Below are 19252 nucleotides of genomic sequence, written 5' to 3' on the forward strand. Positions count from 1 at the left end.
GGTCTCTGTCCTCGATGTCCCGTGTGAGTGGTCTCTGTCCTTGATGTCCCGTGTGAGTGGTCTCTGTCCTTAAGGGCCTGTGTTCGTGGTCTCTGTCCTCGATGTCCCGTGTGAGTGGCCTCTGTCCTCGATGTCCTGTGTGCGTGGTCTCTGTCCTTAATGGCCCGTGTGAGTGGCCTCTGTCCTCAATGGCCCGTGTGAGTGGCCTCTGTCCTCAATGGCCTGTGTGCGTGGTCTCTGTCCTTAATGGCCTGTGTGAGTGGCCTCTGTCCTCAATGGCCCGTGTGAGTGGCCTCTGTCCTCAATGGCCTGTGTGAGTGGCCTCTGTCCTCAATGGCCCGTGTGAGTGGCCTCTGTCCTCAATGGCCTGTGTGCGTGGCCTCCTGTCCTCAATGGCCCGTGTGAGTGGCCTCTGTCCTCAATGGCCTGTGTGCGTGGTCTCTGTCCTTAATGGCCCGTGTGAGTGGCCTCTGTCCTCAATGGCCCGTGTGAGTGGCCTCTGTCCTCAATGGCCTGTGTGCGTGGCCTCCTGTCCTCAATGGCCCGTGTGAGTGGCCTCTGTCCTCAATGGCCCGTGTGAGTGGCCTCTGTCCTCAATGGCCTGTGTGAGTGGCCTCTGTCCTCAATGGCCTGTGTGCGTGGTCTCTGTCCTCAATGGCCTGTGTGAGTGGTCTTTGTCCTCAATGGCCTGTGTGTGTGGTCTCTGTCCTCAATGGCCTGTGTGCGTGGTCTCTTTACTCTCAACCTCTGCAAACTTTAGTTTCCTCCGCTGGAAATGGAACCGTGAATAAGATGGAGCCTTCTGGGATTGGGAGTTCCGAGCTGACAGCTAGGACTCCTTCTCGTCAATTACAAAGCACACCCACATCAGGTCATCTTTGCTGGTTGGCTGGGAAAAGGCAAAAGGAGCCACATCGGAGCTGGGTTTATGCTTCCTTATAAATCTTGATACTACCAACCCAAGGTGGATGTCAAAGGCCCTGTGTTTCTCCGAGGCTGCTGAGGCCCCAGGGGAGAGGAGATTCCTCTCACAGCCTGACTCCACTGCTAGCTTGTCCCATGACACTCAGCACTGTTGCTGTGGCAGCTCCCACAAGCTGTGGGAGCCATAAAGCTGTGGGGGCAAGGCACAGAGGCCAGGGAGCAGCCAGCTCTCTCCCTCTGCCCAGGGCTGGTGCAGCTGAGTCCGTGTTCTCTTTTGCCTGGTAACTGAGGACCAGGAAGCCCAGAGTGGGTCAGAGTGGCACCCTGAGGTGAGGTGAGGGTCTTCACAGTGTAGCCTGTGTCCTGCAGGCCCTGAAGGCCCACATCATGGCTGGGGGAAGACAGGCTGGTATTCTCCTGGCCCTTGCTTTTATTAAAAACAGTGGCTATTTTGTACATGTATATATAGGGCTTCCCCCCAGAGAGACCCATCTAACTCTGAGGTCACTTGAGAGCTGAAGAAAGTGGACAGCCCCAGGGCACCTCCAGAAGGTGGACAGTCCCAGGGCACCTTCAGAAGATGAACAGTCCCAGGACACCTCCAGGAGGTTCTGCATGCTTCCTGCCTGGGGTGGGGCAGCCATGTATATGCATAAGGGAGGCCTTGCAAAGCATGCCAAGTAGAAGTACTTTTAAACATTTCAGTACATCATCAACTAAATACGCTTCAGCAGGAGCGTGTTCCAGCTGAAGAAAGTATGGGCGTCACATGATTTACATAAGTCGACTGAGGGAATCTGGTGAGAGACGGCAGGGAGCTGCAGACGCCCACAAGACGTGCTGCTGGCAGGGTCTGATCCACCTCATGCCTATGTGTGGAACATCAACCACGCGCCAGGCACAGCACTGGGCTTCTGCAGGACAGGAGGACAGCAGGATTGGTTCATTTAACCTGATGGCAGGCACTGCCTTATAGAACTGGCTGTACGCCTGGCAGAGGAGAGGATCCCAGTCCAGCCTGGGCCTGTCAAGAGGACTTTCAGGAGGAGGAGGGCCCTGGCTTTGGCCATGAGGGGAGGGGATCTCTGCAAGAGGCACAGACCTTAGTGAAGAACTCTGAGGTGGCTAGCACTCTGCCTGGAGTGAGGGAGTACCACCTCCCCACAAGTGGAATGGTGATCCTGCCACCGCAAAAAGTTGAAAGATGATTTCCAATGAGTCGGCGCACATGGTGTCCTAAGGCCCTGCCAGTTCCTTGGCTGACAGAATGTAGTGAGAGGCCTGGGGTGGTCAGGCACTGAAAAAACCCATCGTATCCATGTCCCACCCTTCTGACCAGACTGGGAGGAAATCTTTCTTCTTACCCATCCCCTGGGGTCCCTAGAACCACCCTGGATCACAATGGCAGCAGGTTAGTTTTCTGAGCACAGTGGCAGACCCTGTTGGCAGCTTCCCTCCCTACCAATTTTGGAGACAGGCACCAGGATCAGGGTCATCTCACAGATGATGGGCAGGGGGCTTGAAGGAAGCCAGGCAGTTTGCTCCAGACCACCTAGCAGGCAAGTTATTAAACACAGCATATCCGGATCCCCCATTTGTCTGAAGCTAGAGTCCAGTGTCACTCAAGGGCTGACGAGGTGATTCAAAGATTAAAAGCACCCACATGGTGACTTACAACCATCTCTAATTCTCTCCAGTCTCCGGGGCTCTAACTCCCTCTTCTGACCTCTGCAGATACAGATACCAGGCACAGACATGGTAAACGTACATATACGCACACAGAACATTCATACACACATGAATATCAAAACAAATAAATCTTAAAAGGGAAAAAAATAGCCACCCACAACCAGGACTGCAGAGGAGGGGACTCGTAGCTCAGGGGCCCAGCAAAGAGATGACATTTTCATTTGGTGGAAGGGTGCCTAGTATAATCAGATATTAAATTATGTAGTCTTTGATTTCCCTCTCTGGGTCCTGAGAAGAAACTTTAAGCCCCCTTTGTTTTTTATTCTTCTCCCTTTTGTTGAGACTGAGCCTCCCTGGAAAGCACAGACTAGATTCCTGCCAGCCTGGGATTCCAGGTGTGTGCTGCCAGACCTGGCATAGCTTTCTTCTCAAACAGGAAAGCGCCTCGCTGCAAAGAAAACAGAGTCCCCCAGTGTCCGACGTGTTAGAGGGTGATGCCCTGCTGCTGGGCCAGGGGCCCCGTGCAGGTGACTGCGGCACCAACGACAAGGACACTTTGTTGCCTGATCAGGATGCTGTCCTCATTTCTCCCACAGAGATGGGCTGGCCATCTCCGGCAGGAGCAGAGAGCAAAGTCTGAGGCGATAAGAAGTTGTGAGTACCATTTACTGAAATCACTGCATCTCTGCACACAGATTCGGTTCCTCATTTGGTTCCGGCCCAGAAGAAGGCGGTAGCATTCCAGTTTTGCTGATAACAGCCTCATTTAGACTTTTTTGTTGGGCTGGAAATTCTAAGGATGGAAATGAAAATCCTTAATTTTTGGGAAAAAATGACAATTACACTGGTGTGCTGGAGAGTGGGATGTGTTTGTTAAGTTCTTCCAAGCTCCTGAGCAGACCTGACATTGTGAGAGATTATCCGGGGGACAGACAAGGGCTCCATGGTGGAGGGGAACAGGCTGAACCAGGGAGCCACACCCGAGAGGCTGTTGCTGTGAAGTCTGGCTTTTGTTTTGGGTGAGTCTTCTGGGCGCTCATTCCATAACTGAAAATACCTAATTGCAGGGCAGGAGTGAGAGCGTAGTCGGTGAAATGCTGGCTTTGCGAGCACGGTCTCAAACGAGAACCTCGCAGGTGTGGTGGCGCAGACTTGTGGTCCTAGTGCCGGGGAGAGAAGATTGGTGGATCCCTGGGCACTGGGCCAGCTAGCCTGGCCTACTCGGTGAGATCCAGGCAAATGAGAGACCCCATTTTGAAAATCAATTGGATGCTACCGGAGGAATGGCAGCCTAGGTTATCCCTCGCTCTCCACATTCACATCCGTGTGCACACACCCTCTCCCCAGACACACAACACGCACCTGCACACGGGTGGAAGCCACTCAGTATCCGAGGACACTGAAGTCAGCTCCACAGCGGTGGCCCAACAGGAAGCAAAGCTCACAGTCAGGACCAAGGCTGCTGAGACGATGCCCCTGAGTTATTACATCCCTAGCGCAGGTACTTTTTCTCACAACTTTTGACCTTTTACTAACCCATGTTCTCCGCGCTGGTTTTCTCCACGTCAGTAGGAAAGTCCCTGGTCATAGGCTGCCTTTGTTCACGTGCTCTCGCCCACAGGGTTGTCTGGGTCACCCTTTCTCCGGAGCACAGGCGCTGGGGAAAGGGAGAGTCCCATGATGCTTTGACTCTGCTGCTGCTGGGGTGGACGGCAGTCCCGCATCACTGGGTGAATCGCACTGGGCATTCAGGGGTGGGAGTAAGGCCTTGCCAGTGAGGCCACTGCTGCTGCAGGCTATGACTTTCCCACTTAGAATTCCCTGCTTCGAGTATGTGGTAACTTTAATTTCAGTTTGTCAACTTATTAAATAGTAGTTGGGACACATAGACAGCCACAGAGACACAGACAGACACACACTTGGACAGATACAGACATACACAGACTCACTGGAATGGAGGCCTGAAGATCAATCACTTGGCTCCATACCAGAGAAGGAAGAGGAAAGAAGCAAAGAGATGGACAGATGGGAAGAAGGGAGAGAAGAGGAGGGAGGGAGAGATTTGGGGGGAGGAAGGAGGGACAGAAGGACTCTCTGGTATTTCTGCTGCTTCATGCCAAAAGCGAGAACCACACCCAGGCACAGATTTCTCTGCTCTCTGCGAGCATCTTGAATGGCCCGGGTAAGGCCTTTCCTGCGGGGACGGGGGGGGGGGGCGACCGGTGGGGAGACGGACACACGACTGGGCCAACCTTGAGAAGGACTCAACAGTGACCTGGTTGGCAGCTGGGATAACACGGTCTCCGTCCCCACAGAACGGCTTCCATTCCTAGGCCACCAACCCCTGCCGTTTTTCTCTACAACAATGCAAACAGGAAAATAGGCTCCGAAGACGAGGGTGGGGGACGCGACTTGGACAAGACATCCACAGCCCACGTACTCCAGTTGTGCCCCGGTGGGTTTCTGTACTGAGTGAAGTGATCTTTCAGATGATCTTGATATGTAAAATGATCTTGATATAAGATATTTACACGCATTTATGAAACACAGTGTGAGGGTCAGTCCACGTAAGCACACGTGACATCACATCCGGCTGATTAGCATATCCATCATCTAAAATACCGTTATTTCTCTGTCGTGAGGTGCTGCAATCCTCTCTCCCAGCTCTTTGAGACATAGTGTTGCTGTCAGCACACCTGCCAGCCTCTGCATCACCTGGGTTCTGTCACACAAGCCCTGTCCCCTCCCCAGCTGTACAGGGAACAGACATTGTCTGGTGTACGTCTATGTTAGAGACAGTAGCTGGGGCCAGGCAGCTGAGTCCTGAGTTCAAATCTGGCCTTTGCCACTCATTGGCTATGAGACTGTAAACAAGTCCCCTTTGCTCTTGGAACCTGTGAAATGAGGTGTGGTCTCCCATAACAAAGCTGTGAGAATAATCCACAGTAAATGGCATCATGAAGAAGTCTCTAAAAGTCCTGCATGACCTATAGTTACTGCTCTACACCTTCGGGCTGCAGATGGATGCAGGATTTCCGGGGATCCCAGCCCCAGCTTCACTGGTGGTAAATGGATTTCTCATTTTCTTGGTTTGGTCAGCAAAGTAGAGAGACCCTGCTGGACCCCAGAAGGTCTTTGTGGAGCTGATATTGTGCATGCTCCCCTCCCCCATGGATTCTGCTTACCGGGAGCGATTTTAGGAGCAAGCAAAACAAGCGAAGCTATTGGGGATGAACAATGGGCCAGATGGCAATGCTGGCTGGCAGCAATAGAACATGATAAATAGCTTCCCACTGTGACTCGTGATCAATTTCAATATTTAATAATTCCATTGCACCCCCACCCACTCATCTGGCCCCCTCCACAGGATCCTGCCATGACACCCGGCGTTCAGCTCGTGGACCAAGCAGTTCTTCTCTTTCTGAGGATGTCAGCAGAATGTGACACAGTGCAACTGTCAAATGGGCTCCCTTAGTCCTCGAGATGATAATTATCCTGCCTGCATGTCCTGCAGGTGCGCCCTCCTCCTTTCCTGCCGGGGAGGCTGGAAGGCCCTGCCAGCTGAAGATGTATGCTCACCTTGTTGGCTCAATGGCTGCTAGCATTGCCCGACTTTCGCTTTGGAACTAAGCGGAGCAGCAAGCAGCCTTCTTACCAGCACCCCGACAGCGGGTAGGAGGAAGTGACCCAGACAGGAAGCCTTGCGCCATTTTCCTTCTGAGACTCAATTTCCTCCTCTGAACAATGGACACGGTCAGGCCTATCCCTGGAATGGCAGCCGGTGCCACCTATGAAAATCTTGTGGCCGTGCTCGGCATACAGGCAACAGCCAACAAGTGGTATTGTTATCAAATATGAAGCTAACCTCAAATGATTTCTGAGTGCCAGCGCTTTGCGGGGTGGGTTAGCTGTGTCCTTGTGGTTGACATTTCTAGCCCACATTGGTGAAGGGTTTGCCATCAGTGGTCACCTAGCCTCTCCTGAGAGTCTCCCCCAGCAGTAAGACAGGAAAGAATCCACTAATAAGGTTAACCACCCTGAACGGTTGGCAGTGACCCCAAAGGCATTAGTAGCCACTGATGTATGCGCCTTCAGGGCCATTTAGAAAACATACACACATTCACGGATGAGAAGCTCCAGGGTAGGGGGCAACATGATTTCTGGCCGATGTCGGCAAGAGACCATAGCCACTTCTCATCTAGATCTTTCAGCTTCTGACTTCAAGTCTTCTCTGCCCACTCACAGGAGGAGCAAGATGTCCTGACAGGTGTGTTCTCTGCGTGTGTGTGAGGGCGGGAGGATGGTGCCTGTGTGTACCTGGGTTACCAGAGCCACAGGTGACGGTGAAATGAGGCTCCTAAACCCCTCAGTGCCGGGTCACAGGGACATAATGAGAGGATCTTGGTGGATTTGTGATGAGCTGATCAAATGTCCTTTATGGTTATTGGAGAGTGGTGATGGGAAACTCGTCCACTCAAAGGTAGAGTCTCCTAGCAGAAGGATCAACAAGGAAACAAGGAAAGAACAAAGCAGCGGCTACCGTAGTTAAGGCCTTTGTGTGGCATCTAAAGTTTGCCATAGCCCATCTCCTTGCCTGCTTCGCTTTCCTCCATTGGAGCTAGTTGGGGTAGCCTGGGCTCAATGGCTTTTTCCACGTGTTCCTGTGTAGGCAGGCCCGCATTCCTGCTCAGGTCCATCCTCACCCTAGCCACTCATTTAGTGGGTTCTTCCTCAAGAGGTCTTCTGTGTCCTCCTGGGAGAAGGAACACCCCCATTCTCGTTCACCCCCACCCTCACTATGTTAGCGTCATTTCTCATGTGTCTCAAATCCACAGCATTCTTTCCAGGCAAGAGCCAAGCTCTTTAGTCTACTGAAGGCCTAACCACTGTGTTCTCAACAAGTGTCTGCAGGGCCACAAAAAAATATGAACAGCAGTCTACCTCCAGAAGTGATCAAATCAGAGCCTTAGAGGGGGATGGGGTAGGGTGTTGGTGGGGTGTAGTGGGGCAGTGAAACTTCTGGTGGGACTGGAATCTGGGAGGGGTTACACAGCCTTGGTAGCAGACAGTGCCTCAGGCTTTAAATTCTACTCAATTCTCCTTCCCTCTCCCTTCCACAATATAAAGGCCCGAAGCTGTGCAGACCCCCCCCCCCACCTGTCGTGCAAGGGCACCATGGGATGTGAAGGCAGCCATTGAGTACCTGAGTCCCGCTGGTCAAGGGCCATGGAGTTCCACCTCCTTGTGATGTCAATGTAGAGGATGTCCACTGCAGCCATGGATAGGCTGCTGCTACTCAGCTTGCAGTTCCTGCCATGATAGGGAAGAAGACGTGTTATTCTACAGTACAAACTTCTGGCCCCTTTTCATTCAAGCCTATGAGACTGAACATTTGTGCCCCCTTGAAACACACCGGGGGGGGTGTGTGTGTGTGTGGATCTTTGGCGCTTTAGAGGTCATGTGGGTGGGGCCCTAGAAGACCTATTGGTGTCCTTGTATGAGGACACTAAGGGGAGGAGAGCTGGCCGGTTTCCCTGCTCCTCAGCACAGAGAAAGCAGCTGCAAAAGCCGGGGCAAGCTTTCAGCAGTCCCCTCTCTGCCAGGGCTGTGGTCCTGGCCTCCAGCTTCCAGACTGTGAGAAGTCAGCTTCTGTTGTTCAAGCCACAGGAGCTGCTCGAATGGAGACCATGTCTTTTCTCAGGCCATGTTTTTCTCCCCAGAATTCTTGGCAATCAGCAGAGGAACAGTGGTGAGAAGGTTGTGAGTGGGAACTGGGGGTTGGAGACTATGGCTTTAGTGAGCACTAACGAGTGGAGCTGCTGAGAGCAAGGCTGTGGAGACAGCCATCATTGAGCCAAATCCTGCCTCTGCCACTGAGAACCCAGGCAAGCCACTCGCTTTTCCAGCCTTTCTGCTTTAGTGTTTTCCTTGTGTCTGCGGCACCTCATACAGTCCCAAAGACCCTGCCCGCTTTCAAAGGGAGGCAAGGTTCTCTCTCTTTCTTAGTATCACTATTACCACTATTATTATTGCAATAGGGTCTCATAGCCCAGGCTGGCCTCAAACTCACTATATGGCTGAGGATGATCCTCCTGCCTCCACCCCCAAGTGCTGGGATTACAGGTGTGCACTACCACATCTGGTTTCTAAAGTGGTCCTGGGGATGGAACCCAGAGCCTCATCCATGGTAGGCAAGGATTTTACCAGCTGAGCCACACCACAACCCAAGGAACTCCATCGTCAGGAAATACTTTTTGTGTGTGTTCATCTTCTTACTGTTTCAGAATATGAGTACTGCCCTCTCCTGTCACTACAGGCAGCTTACTGTGTCACGGTCACATGGACTGGCAACGACAGCTCACCACTGAAGTGACTGAAGTCATCACTGTGGTCTGGGAGCTGTTCCTCATGGATCTTACCAGAGGAGTCCCTGAGGCCGAACATATAGACAAGAAGCCTGATGTGTCTCTACTTCACCTCTCTTACTTTGTCACCCTGATGGCTTTATACAAAAGCCCCGAATCCTCACACACAGGCCCAGACAAACAGAGTGGAAAGCGGCGACAGAGCCATGTTCTTTTTTGGCACAGGTTGGCCCCAAGTCACTGGAGAGCCTTCTGCACCATGCTGCGTGTTCATTACTGGTCATCTGGAGCCAGGAGAGGGTGGATGCTCTGATGCTCCTTCTGCTTGTGTGCAGGGACACCAAAGAACGGGACATATATCCGATGTCAGCAGCAGTGCTCCGCCTCAGCCACGGAGGGGGCGTTCGGAGCCCCATCCCCTCCACTCTTTTATTTGGTCTGGAGAAGTGGGTAAACAGCATTTAGATGCTTGATTGTGGGTAGTTTTCTTAAATCTCTCCACACACCTTTGTTTCTCAATCTCTGAGATGAAGGTCTCGCCTGCTCACATTGCTGCCGAGGTAGGCAGTGAGCGTCTGTGGGCACCTGTGTGCTGCCGGGTGCCCGGGAGGCTCATGGCACGCCTTAGTCCTCATTTCTTCTTGCTCTCCAGTTTTCTCTCTCGGGCTACAGGTCCAAACTTTCACTGTCCTTTTGAGGTAATGAAACCTAGGACAAGAGAGCCTAGGCCAGCCGTTGGCTTGTCCACCTCTCCCACCACCCTCTGGACACGATTGCTCTGGGAGGTGGGATTTCCTAAGAATCCTGAAGGCTGGACTCTAGGCTCTGTCAGAGCTACACCGACACTTCCGGACAGTTCCAATGCATCTCATCCGTACCCCAGTGGATGACAAAGTGCTTCTCTGACGGCCATTTGTCATTGTTCCTTGTGTGAACAGTTCCCGTAGGTGCCAGACAGGTGAGGTTTTGATTGACAAGTATGATTGCCACCTAGAGGCCCCTATCCAGATTCAGGTCCACTCCTTAACCATGGTGGTTGTGAGTATGCCCAGCATGGTGCCTGGATGAGGTCCCTGCACCTTCTGCCCTGGCACACTTGCTTGCCCCTCCCTCCCCTCCTCTCTTCCCACCCATCTGCATTTTCCAGACCAACAATTCACATTCCGTTCCATATTTCAATCACAAGGCGCCGTGGCAGACTTCAAAGCATGTCAGCGCCTAGTGACTGAGTCAGTGGGCACTGAGCTTTTCATGTTGCTGGTCACAAAGATGCTATCTTTGGTGGATTCTGCTAGGGACAGTAGTCTCCCAAGTCATGCTGTCTGTGGATGCTGCTGATTCCCAAGGCTTCGTTAGGAAAAGCCATAGCCCTTTCCGCATCAGTGTTCTAGGACTACCTGTTCCCTGGGAGGACGGAGAGCTGCCTGGCTTGCTCCGTGGGTTAATGAAGGATAAAACCGGAAACTGAACTGACCACTGGTATATAGTTATTTTTTTTCCTGACAGGAAGAAAATAGAAGTGTCAAACCTTAGTAGAAGCCGTAATTTACCAGGGAGAATTCTCCCTTTATCCCCTTTCCAAGGTAACTCATCCTCCCCAGCAATACTGCCAAATACAGTTGAATACCGTGTCTGCAGTTAGAGAGGAGGACCATCCGTGTCGGCTGCAAGAGGCAGGAAATGCTTAAAGAGGTTTAGATTCTGTAGGTCTTTCTTGGGCACCATATCCTTCCCAAGGTCTCAGAGCCCTTGTAAGCACCTATGAGGGAGGGGTCCCAGTCACATTTCAGTGGGGGAAAGATGAGGCACAGAGGGGGGTCAGGACATGCTGAAGGTCACACGGCTCAAAACTGTACCCCATCTCCCCCTGGAGACAAAGGGAGGTGGTCCAGCTGGCGGTCCCAGAAGGAGTCTAGGATCAAGATACAAACCCTCAGTCTAGTGGCCTAAGGGCTGGACACCTGCTGGGAAGTTTTGGGACAGGGGTTTCTGGGAGATAACTAGGAGCTCATGAAGGCAGGGGCTTCTGGGTTCGTCCTTTGGCTACCAGACATTCTCGGGGTTCAAACAGAGCCTATTTAGCTCTATTTAGCTCAAATAGAAGCTAACATCAAATATTTGGAATAACGCTTTTAATTCATATAGCCACTGAATACAGAGCTCATCTCCTGTCATGGTGGGTACCCGTATTCAGGGCCCAGTGACGGGTGGCACAGCTCTCAGAGCTGTGCAGGAGATGGCGTGTGATGGCCAGGTCGTTCCAGTCAGGGAACACAACCTCCCCTCATGCCCTGGGACCAGCTTCCTCAATGAACAGGTGGAAAGGGAAGATCTTAGGTGGAAGAACATTCTGAGAAACAGGGTATGGGAGAGGCTAGACATTTTCTAGAAAAGAAGTGGACCTTGGGTTTTGCTGCGTGATTCTGAGCATGCCATAAAAGTTCTTTTTGTTTGTCTGAGGTGACTGAGGCTACCCACCAGACAAGGCCCTGGCACTGGCGCTCCGTGCTGGGCACACGTAGAGAAGAAGCTGACAACAATCAAAGCCTTGCCTAGTGATGAAGAATCGGCTGAAAGTGATGACTTTTGTGTTTCTTGTTGTTTCTCTTTTTTTTCGGAATGGAAATAATCTGAGTACATATGACGGGAGAGATCACAAATCACTGAAGTTCATTAGGAGCCTGAGCGTGGGGGAAGCTTTGAAACCATCATCCATTTCCTCTAACTGCCTACGTCTCTTGGGAAATTTAGGGACCAACTTTTTACACTCCACAAAATCCTATTTATAGAATTTCTTTTATGTTCATCCTTCTTTGTGGTGAAAAAAAGAGCAGCTTTTCTTCCCTCCAGAGGTTTCTGTAAGGTAAAAGGCAAATATCCATATTTATTTTAGAAAAGGGGGGTGGGACAAATCACTAAATATTTGTGAGGGGAGGAAAGAGGTGGCTGTGGTTTAGAACATCCACAGTTTTCAAGGCTGTGGAGAAGAATCGCACACGATTTCTGGGTAGGAATGGTCACAGAAGGGACCGTTTCAAAGTCACTAAGGAATTAATGTTAAAGGGGACAGTGGGCTCCTTCTACTTCTATTCTAGAACATTTTAACATGTTATGCCTCTCAGAGGGAAAAACCCTACAGCTATCTATTATGAAGCATATTAATATCTCCAGACAATAAAAGGGAAGTAAAAGGGAAAAGGAGAAAGAGGGAAAATATGTCCTTTAATTCAAACAGAGACCTGGGATCAGAAGCAGCGAGTGTCCTGGAAAGGAGCCTGGCTGGGGCCAACTGTTGACTGTGTAGCTGCATTCAGTGAACAGTGAGGACACTGGGAAAGTGTCCTCCATGAGTTCCATGATGTCTCCCACCCCCACTAGTGACCTGTTGACAGGAGCTAATACAGACCCATCTCTCTCAAAGGAAGCCTCCACATCCTGGCAATTGTTAGAAAATAAAATTTCCAAAAAAAATAAAAAACTAAAAAGCAGAGCTCAGTTCACAGTGATGATACGTGCTGCCCGACGACACTCGGCTGCTGAGGAAATGACTGGAGGCTGGTTAGAGTGTCTAGACGGGAGAATGACAGTTCCTTATTTCTCATTCGCGGAGCAAGAGAAGAGTGGAAGATGGCTGGGCGGGCATTAGCATAATTCGCTCTGAAAACTGCTGATCTGTGCTGCGAGTTCTGAGAGATGGACACCGAAAATAAATCCAAGCGGACCGTGGATTATTTTCTTCGCTTCTCGGTCTTTTCAAGGAACGTGGAGAGAAACAGAGTGGGTAGTAGATGTGAAAGCCAAGTTTCACTTGGGGCATCTGTGTGGGAACCTTGCGAGGAGTGTGCACCGTGCTGGGAATATGTGTTTCGGCACGCTCCTGCGAAGGGCACTTGGTTCAACCCAGCATATGGTATAAATATTATTAATTCATAACGAAGCAACATTTAAGCCAAAGTGGAAAGGAGAGAGAGAACGGTCGTTAGCAGGTGGTGAAATTTAATTTGCAAGACTGAACATACCCAGATACATTGGAAGGCAGAGATTTACCATATTTTACTATTGAGCTGCCATTGGGGTTTCTCGGGCCCTCTTTTACCGAGTGCTGTGTCCCATCCACGTCCTCCTGCATCCTGAGTTAGGATGGGCATTTGCTGGGTGGCCTTGTTGTTGCGTCCATCTGCTCGAGCCGCCTCTTGGCCACCTGAAGACGTCTGTTTACTGCCTCGTTCTGCCGCAGTTCCACTGACAGCCCTGGCTGGCCACAGATTGGAGGTGGTGGCTGCAGAACCTAACAATCCCCAACCTTGGAGAAATCGATTTCTCATGCAAATAAATGCCTTCAATGATGGGAGAATCACAAAGCCTGTCTCGTCCAGGCAGCTTTGCAGGGACATTTTTGTCATTAGCCCTTTCTGGCCTGAGAAACTTGTTACAAACTTTTTTTTTTTTTGCACAGGGTTTCTCTGTGTAGCCCTGGCTGTACGGGAATTTGCTCTGTAGACCAGGCTGGCCTCAAACTCAGAGATCCATCTGCCTCTGCCTCCCGAGTAATGGGATTAAAGGTGTGTGCCACCACCAACCCATCCTATTAGAAACATTCTTAATTCTATTTTCTCTTTAGGCTTGTGTAAAATGTGGAGGTCCTTTTAATAGATATCTCCTGATCTCAAACCAAGTGTCACTCATTGGAGGCCTCTGTGGGCAGTTCTGCTTTGATAGAAGTCGATTTTTGAATACAAAGATTTTACATAAAAATAAGCATCATAACTTCATCTGAAGAGACGCAAAGCTCTGATGGCATCAAGTGTCCTAGCGATGGTTCCTGGAGATGATCCAACCCCTTCCCATCAGAGCTCACTGTGTGTTTGGGGCCTTGGGAAGGTAGGGAGGGGAAGACCCAGAAGCATTTGAGACTGGAAGCTTGCCAGTGTCTCCAGATCTCCTCCCTGTCTTCTTATCAGGCAAAATTTTCCCACAAGTGGCCAGGAAGCCTCCCAGAACCTCTCCTGTGTCCTCAGCCAGGGCACAGAGCCTCAGGTCCATTGCAGCTTGGATCACACACCATCCCTCACTTCTCAGCTTGGGCCACACAAAATCCTTCTGCTGGCTCTCCCTGCTGTCTAGGTGGTGTGTCTGTCTACTGCTCAGCCAATCACAACCAGTAGTAGGACAAACCCTGCCTCCTCCAGGAGGCCCCCATGGGTGCTACCAGGAGGATAAAACCTCCCCTGTTCTCACTGCCAGCCCCCTGCTCTGTCCACAGCCCCAGTCATGGAGCCCTGGCTCGCTGCTTCAGACTTTGCCAAAGGCTGATATGAAGAGTCTGCTCCATGTGTGGTCAGTTTGGAAGTCCCAGGGGAAGGAAGGCTTCTTTAACTTGTTCTGTCCCCATGTTGGAAAGAGATGGGCATGGCTCAGATGTCACAGCAGCCATGTTCCTTGCAGATCCTGACAGTTCCCCACATGAAGCTCAGGTGGCCCTTCAGTCCCTCAGGTTTTTAATGGGGACTTATTTGTCACGGTGCAGAAGCTGGGCAGGCCCAGCGTGTTCGAGCCGTAGACGTGCTGTGCACAACGAAGCTGTGTGAACTAGCTTGTTCACCTCACTGCTCCCCTGTGCTTCTACAGGCCTCGGATCAGGGTCCTCTATGTCCCAAGGCTCAAGGAAGAACCACAAAGAGGCAAAGACTGCCTAGCTGTTTGTCTCCTTCTTTCTCCTTTTCACTGTGATGATAGCAATTTTTATACATTTTAAAAGAAAAAAATAAAACACACCCACACAAAGCTCCAGGGGTAGCAACATGGCTCAGTGGATAAAGACGCTTGCCACCAAGCCTGACAACTTGAGTTCAGTCTCTGGGATCTGCATGGTGGAAGGAAAGAACTGGTCCTGAAAGCTGACCTCTGATATCCACAGGCATGCTGTGACGTGTGCACCCGTACTCACACACACTAAATAAATGAATGAATAGATGCAGTACAAAGTTGGTTTCCCAGCTTCCCATGTGACTACAAGTAACCCACACAACAGACGCAGAAATCGCTACCTATAGCCTCCAGGGTAGCGTTTAAGAAGTCTAATTCATCTGCAGGGCAGAGACCGATGCTACTGCCCCCTTCTTCCTTCTTTCAGTCTAGTACCTAACTATGGTGGCCAGATTTTGAGCGGCCATCCTGTGACCGTAAGCAACCCTGAAGCCATCAGAACACGCTTAGTATGGGTGAAGAGAAAGGAGGTAAGGATATACTGTGGAGTTGCTCGCCAGTCCTGGAACCCCTGGCGGCTTTTATGTTCTGAGCCACTTGAAGACACTGTCCTATTACTGAGCATCAAATGCAGTCCTGACAAGAGGTGAAAGCTCTCATTTGGCAAGCAGTTCTCTTGATCCAGGCCTTGGGCCAGGCACTGTATGATGCATTATACCCCAGACGCAAAGCACCACACCAGGCAGGATGACCGCTTGCATGAGGGGACCGGGACTTAGAGACTGATGGAGGATTTGCCAAAGCCAGACAAATGAGCAATATGCTTGGTCCCAGAGCCAGGCTATTAGACCCCAAGACCCATGTCCTTCCTTCCGCTGAAACCAACGCATGCCCTTCTCAAGCCATCCTGGAACTAGCACTGCAGGTTTGCTAAAGTGCCAACCGTGGCCACCAAGCCTTGGGCTTACCAAGACCGGAAGGCTGGTGGCAGTCTCTATAAACTGTGTCTGGAGTAGCTGTTGGCAAAACATGGCTTCCAACTCATGGCATCCAATTATTTGCTTTAGTGAAGAGAACTCTGAGGAGTGTGACTTTGAGATGCAGGGTAAGGGTGTTAAAGCGAGCTGAGGGCTGTCAGAGGGTTTTCTTTCTGAGGTGGCGATGCCACAGGGAACTGCAAATGAGCAATCCATGCTGCAGGCAGACCACACTTGTTGAAGAGGTCAAGGTCGTCTGTTTGGCACGGCTGTCAGGTTTGTACCAGACCCTGTGTGGCCCTGGCTTGCTTGCTCTCTCTCTCTTCTCTCCCTCTGTCTCTCCCCTCCCTTCCCTTCCTCTCTGTATGTGAATTTATAGAACTATATGTAAATTTTCATGACATTCTTTAACCATTGTGGAAAGAAACTAACATTTATTAATCATTTGCTATATGCTAGATGTTTCCTATGGTTCTGATTAATTGTACACACACACACGTACACACAGACACACACACACATACACACAGACACAGACACACACACACACACACACACACACACACACACACACACACACAGGTCTCCCTATGGCCTATGTGGTTTCATTCTAATCTATAGGCTAAAGACCCCCAGGTTCAGGGCTAAGGTTCACTGTCACCTGCGAGCTGCCCTGTGTCACCTCCAGAGGGTTCCCAAGGGAGCAGGCAAAAGAGTGAACCACAGACACGGCAGCAAGGGGCAACTTCTCACTTCATAGGCTGCAGCAAACCTCTTCTTTATGCTTTACCCTTAAAATTCATGCAAGTGTATGGCAGACACTACAAGCATGCTATTTTAATATTAGAGCAAGTGTGCTGTATGATTTGCCAGACTAATCAACGTTTCCCTCCGGAAACTCACTGTGGAAAGCTATGCCTTTGTGAGCTCAGCTGTAGACAGGCTGGTCCTACTGGGAGAGCGCATGTTAGGAAACCCAAGGCCAGACTCCCACCAACAATCCCTACTGGGTGCTGAAGGGTCTGGTTCAGGGTAACTGCTGCAATTAGAACGCTGCCTGAGGAAGCCCCTTATTCTGACTTCACCTGTTGCTGTGATGAGATACTTGAACCAGAAGCAGCTTAGGGGAGGAAAGGGTTTATTTGGCTTACACTTCCAGGTCACCGTCCATCACTGAGGGACCAGTGAGTTTGAGGGCAGAAACTTAAGGAGGTCCTTGAAGAAGCTGAGACCACGCTGCTTGCTCACAGTTCCTGCTCAGCTAGCGTTCTAATACAGCCTAGGAGCACCTGCCTAGAGATGGTGTCCCTACAACGTGCTGGGCCCTCCTGCTAGGGTTAATCATCACAGTAACCCTCCGCAGACATGCCTACAGGTCAACCTAACTTAGACTTTCCTCTCGGAGGACTTGGGTTGTTCCAAGATGACCTTACTAACTAGGACATCCCCTGAGGATTCACGCGTTGGAAGCATGGACTTCGGTATGGTGCTCTGGAAGTGGCAGCATCTTTAGAAGGCAGAGCTTACAGAAGGTCTTTAGGTCACTGGACATTGGGCATGTGCCCTTGGAGGGTACTAGTTCTTGTGGGCCCCTGAGTCATTACAAGAGGGAGCCTGACGCCGATCTGCTGTGCCATCATCTCTGGACATGATTTTTCTCTTGCACACACCTCCCTGTGGTATCTTCTGTCATTAGACTCTTACCAAAGATGGAACTAACAGGGCTGTCTGACCTAAGAGTTTAAGCTGCTAACTTAAACTACTGTGAGCTAAGCAAACCTCTTTTCTTTATAAAGTTATCCAGCTTCAGGTATTGTGTCATAGCAACAATAAAAACCACTACTACGGTGGTCCACAGTTCCTGGGTGTGTGTGGATGTGCGGGTGGATGCAAACACCTACGCATATGTACATGGAGCCCGGAAGCGGGTCCTGACTGTCTTCCTTTACTCTACTCCACCTTAGATTTTGAGACAGGCTCTTCACCAAATCTGGAGTTGTACTTTTGCTAGAATGGCTTGCAGGAAGTGCTTATCTCGCCCTGCTCCCCATTCCTGGTGAATTGCTACTGCATGCTGCCAGGCCTGGTTTATGTGGCACTGGGCTCTGAACACAGGTCCTCATGCTTTCGCATCAAGAGCATTGCCTATTGAATTATCTCTCTCAGCCCCACAACTGCTTACTTTAATAATGAACCTAAGATTTAAATGTCACTGTTAGAACATTTGTTAACTCCCTTGACGAGAGTGTATAATACGCCAGCCATGAGGTAACTGCAGCTTCAAAGAGGGTACCAGTTCAACACTATGGTCTCTCAAGAGCAGTCAAGAACCACGTGGCATTCAGATGAGTGGTTGGATTCTGCCCTCTCCAAACCTCATGCGGGAGAAAGCTGGTCTCACTAACCTTATGAAGGTCCGAAAGCCAGTTGGTCCCAACTTCATTGTCCCCTTGATTCCCAGGAATCGGATAAACAAGTTGGCCATTCTGTCTACCAGGCGTAGATAGTTGAACTGCTTGGCATATTTGGGGAACACCTGCTTGAGGCAGATGGAGGGGAGGTGGGCTTCGGGGTTGGAGTCAGGATCACCGGTCACGTCACAGTCCGGATCTTCCTTCCCAGCGAAAGGCTTTCCAGGATGCTGAGACCTGAAACACACGGGGCACTCGTGACAAACTGCCTTCCTCCAATGGGGAGAGGTGTGTACGAATTCTATTGCATAGACGAGAAAACTGGCCCCTGAGGAGTGGCCTGCTGAAGCAGGGCTGGAACCCAGGGCAGAGCTAGGACTGGAAACACGGCTTCCTCCATCCTGCCATGCCAGCTTCGCTCTGCTCACGGTGCAAGGAAATACCCCACTGTGAGCAGTCTGGGTTTGAGTTCAAACTCCTACTTATGGGTAGTAAATGAATGATTAGGAAATAGAAATAGAAATAGAAAAATCTCACTGAGGGTTGGCCAGAAGCCACAGGCACATTCAGTGGACAACTTGGGTAGCTACTTCCATTCCCAAGTCCTGGGAACACAGACGATTTCCTGCCTGAACTGTTTGTTAGGAACTCATATAGAAGATGACAAGTTTTGTGACTCCTTAGCCTGTGTGTTTTATTCTGAAATTATTCTGATAATCAAGAAAATGAATAGCCACAGACTTTTACCTGTCCCCATCTAGCTGGAAATGGTCTCAGTTCCTTCTCGCCTCCAGCATGACACAGCCCTTCCCCCACCCAAAGTCTGTCCCAGAGCTCCTGAGTCACCACCAGAGATCTGCCAGTTACCCAGGCGGGAAAATCAGAATAAAAGCCAACTCTTGCTCGGTCTCCATAGTCAACGCTGTACACTCTAGCCCCCAGATCAGCTCTCACAGGCCAGCCTTGTTCTCCCATTTTGCCGTGCTTGGACCATTGCACCACGTGTCTCAGTTAGGATTTTGTGACTGTGCAGAAACACCATGACACAGCAACTCTTATAGAGGAAAACATCGAATTGGGGCTGGCTTACAGTGTCATCATGGCTGGAAGCATGGCGACACGCAGGTAGCCATAGTGCTGGAGAGGTTGCTGAGAGATCTACATCTGGATGAAGGCAGTA

General features: G+C 50.7%; 1 protein-coding gene across 6 annotated transcripts in view; it reads right to left on the bottom strand.

Moving 5' to 3' along the window:
* The window catches only part of Ttll11 (tubulin tyrosine ligase like 11), a 234613-nt gene that overhangs the window by 25751 nt on the left and 189610 nt on the right, over positions 1 to 19252 (bottom strand). For all 6 annotated transcript variants that reach the window (XR_012911832.1, XR_012911833.1, XM_075986022.1 and 3 more), the window contains 2 exons: positions 18067 to 18309; positions 7817 to 7923 (listed from right to left, as the gene is read on the bottom strand). Coding sequence is in view for 4 of the 6 variants with exons in the window: in XM_075986022.1 (XP_075842137.1) it covers positions 7817 to 7923; positions 18067 to 18309 (350 nt within the window). In the remaining 2 variants the exon portion in view is untranslated. The remainder of the gene's footprint in view (positions 1 to 7816; positions 7924 to 18066; positions 18310 to 19252) is intronic.

Source organism: Microtus pennsylvanicus, chromosome 9 (genome assembly GCF_037038515.1).
Source record: "Microtus pennsylvanicus isolate mMicPen1 chromosome 9, mMicPen1.hap1, whole genome shotgun sequence".
Lineage (NCBI taxonomy): Eukaryota > Metazoa > Chordata > Mammalia > Rodentia > Cricetidae > Microtus > Microtus pennsylvanicus.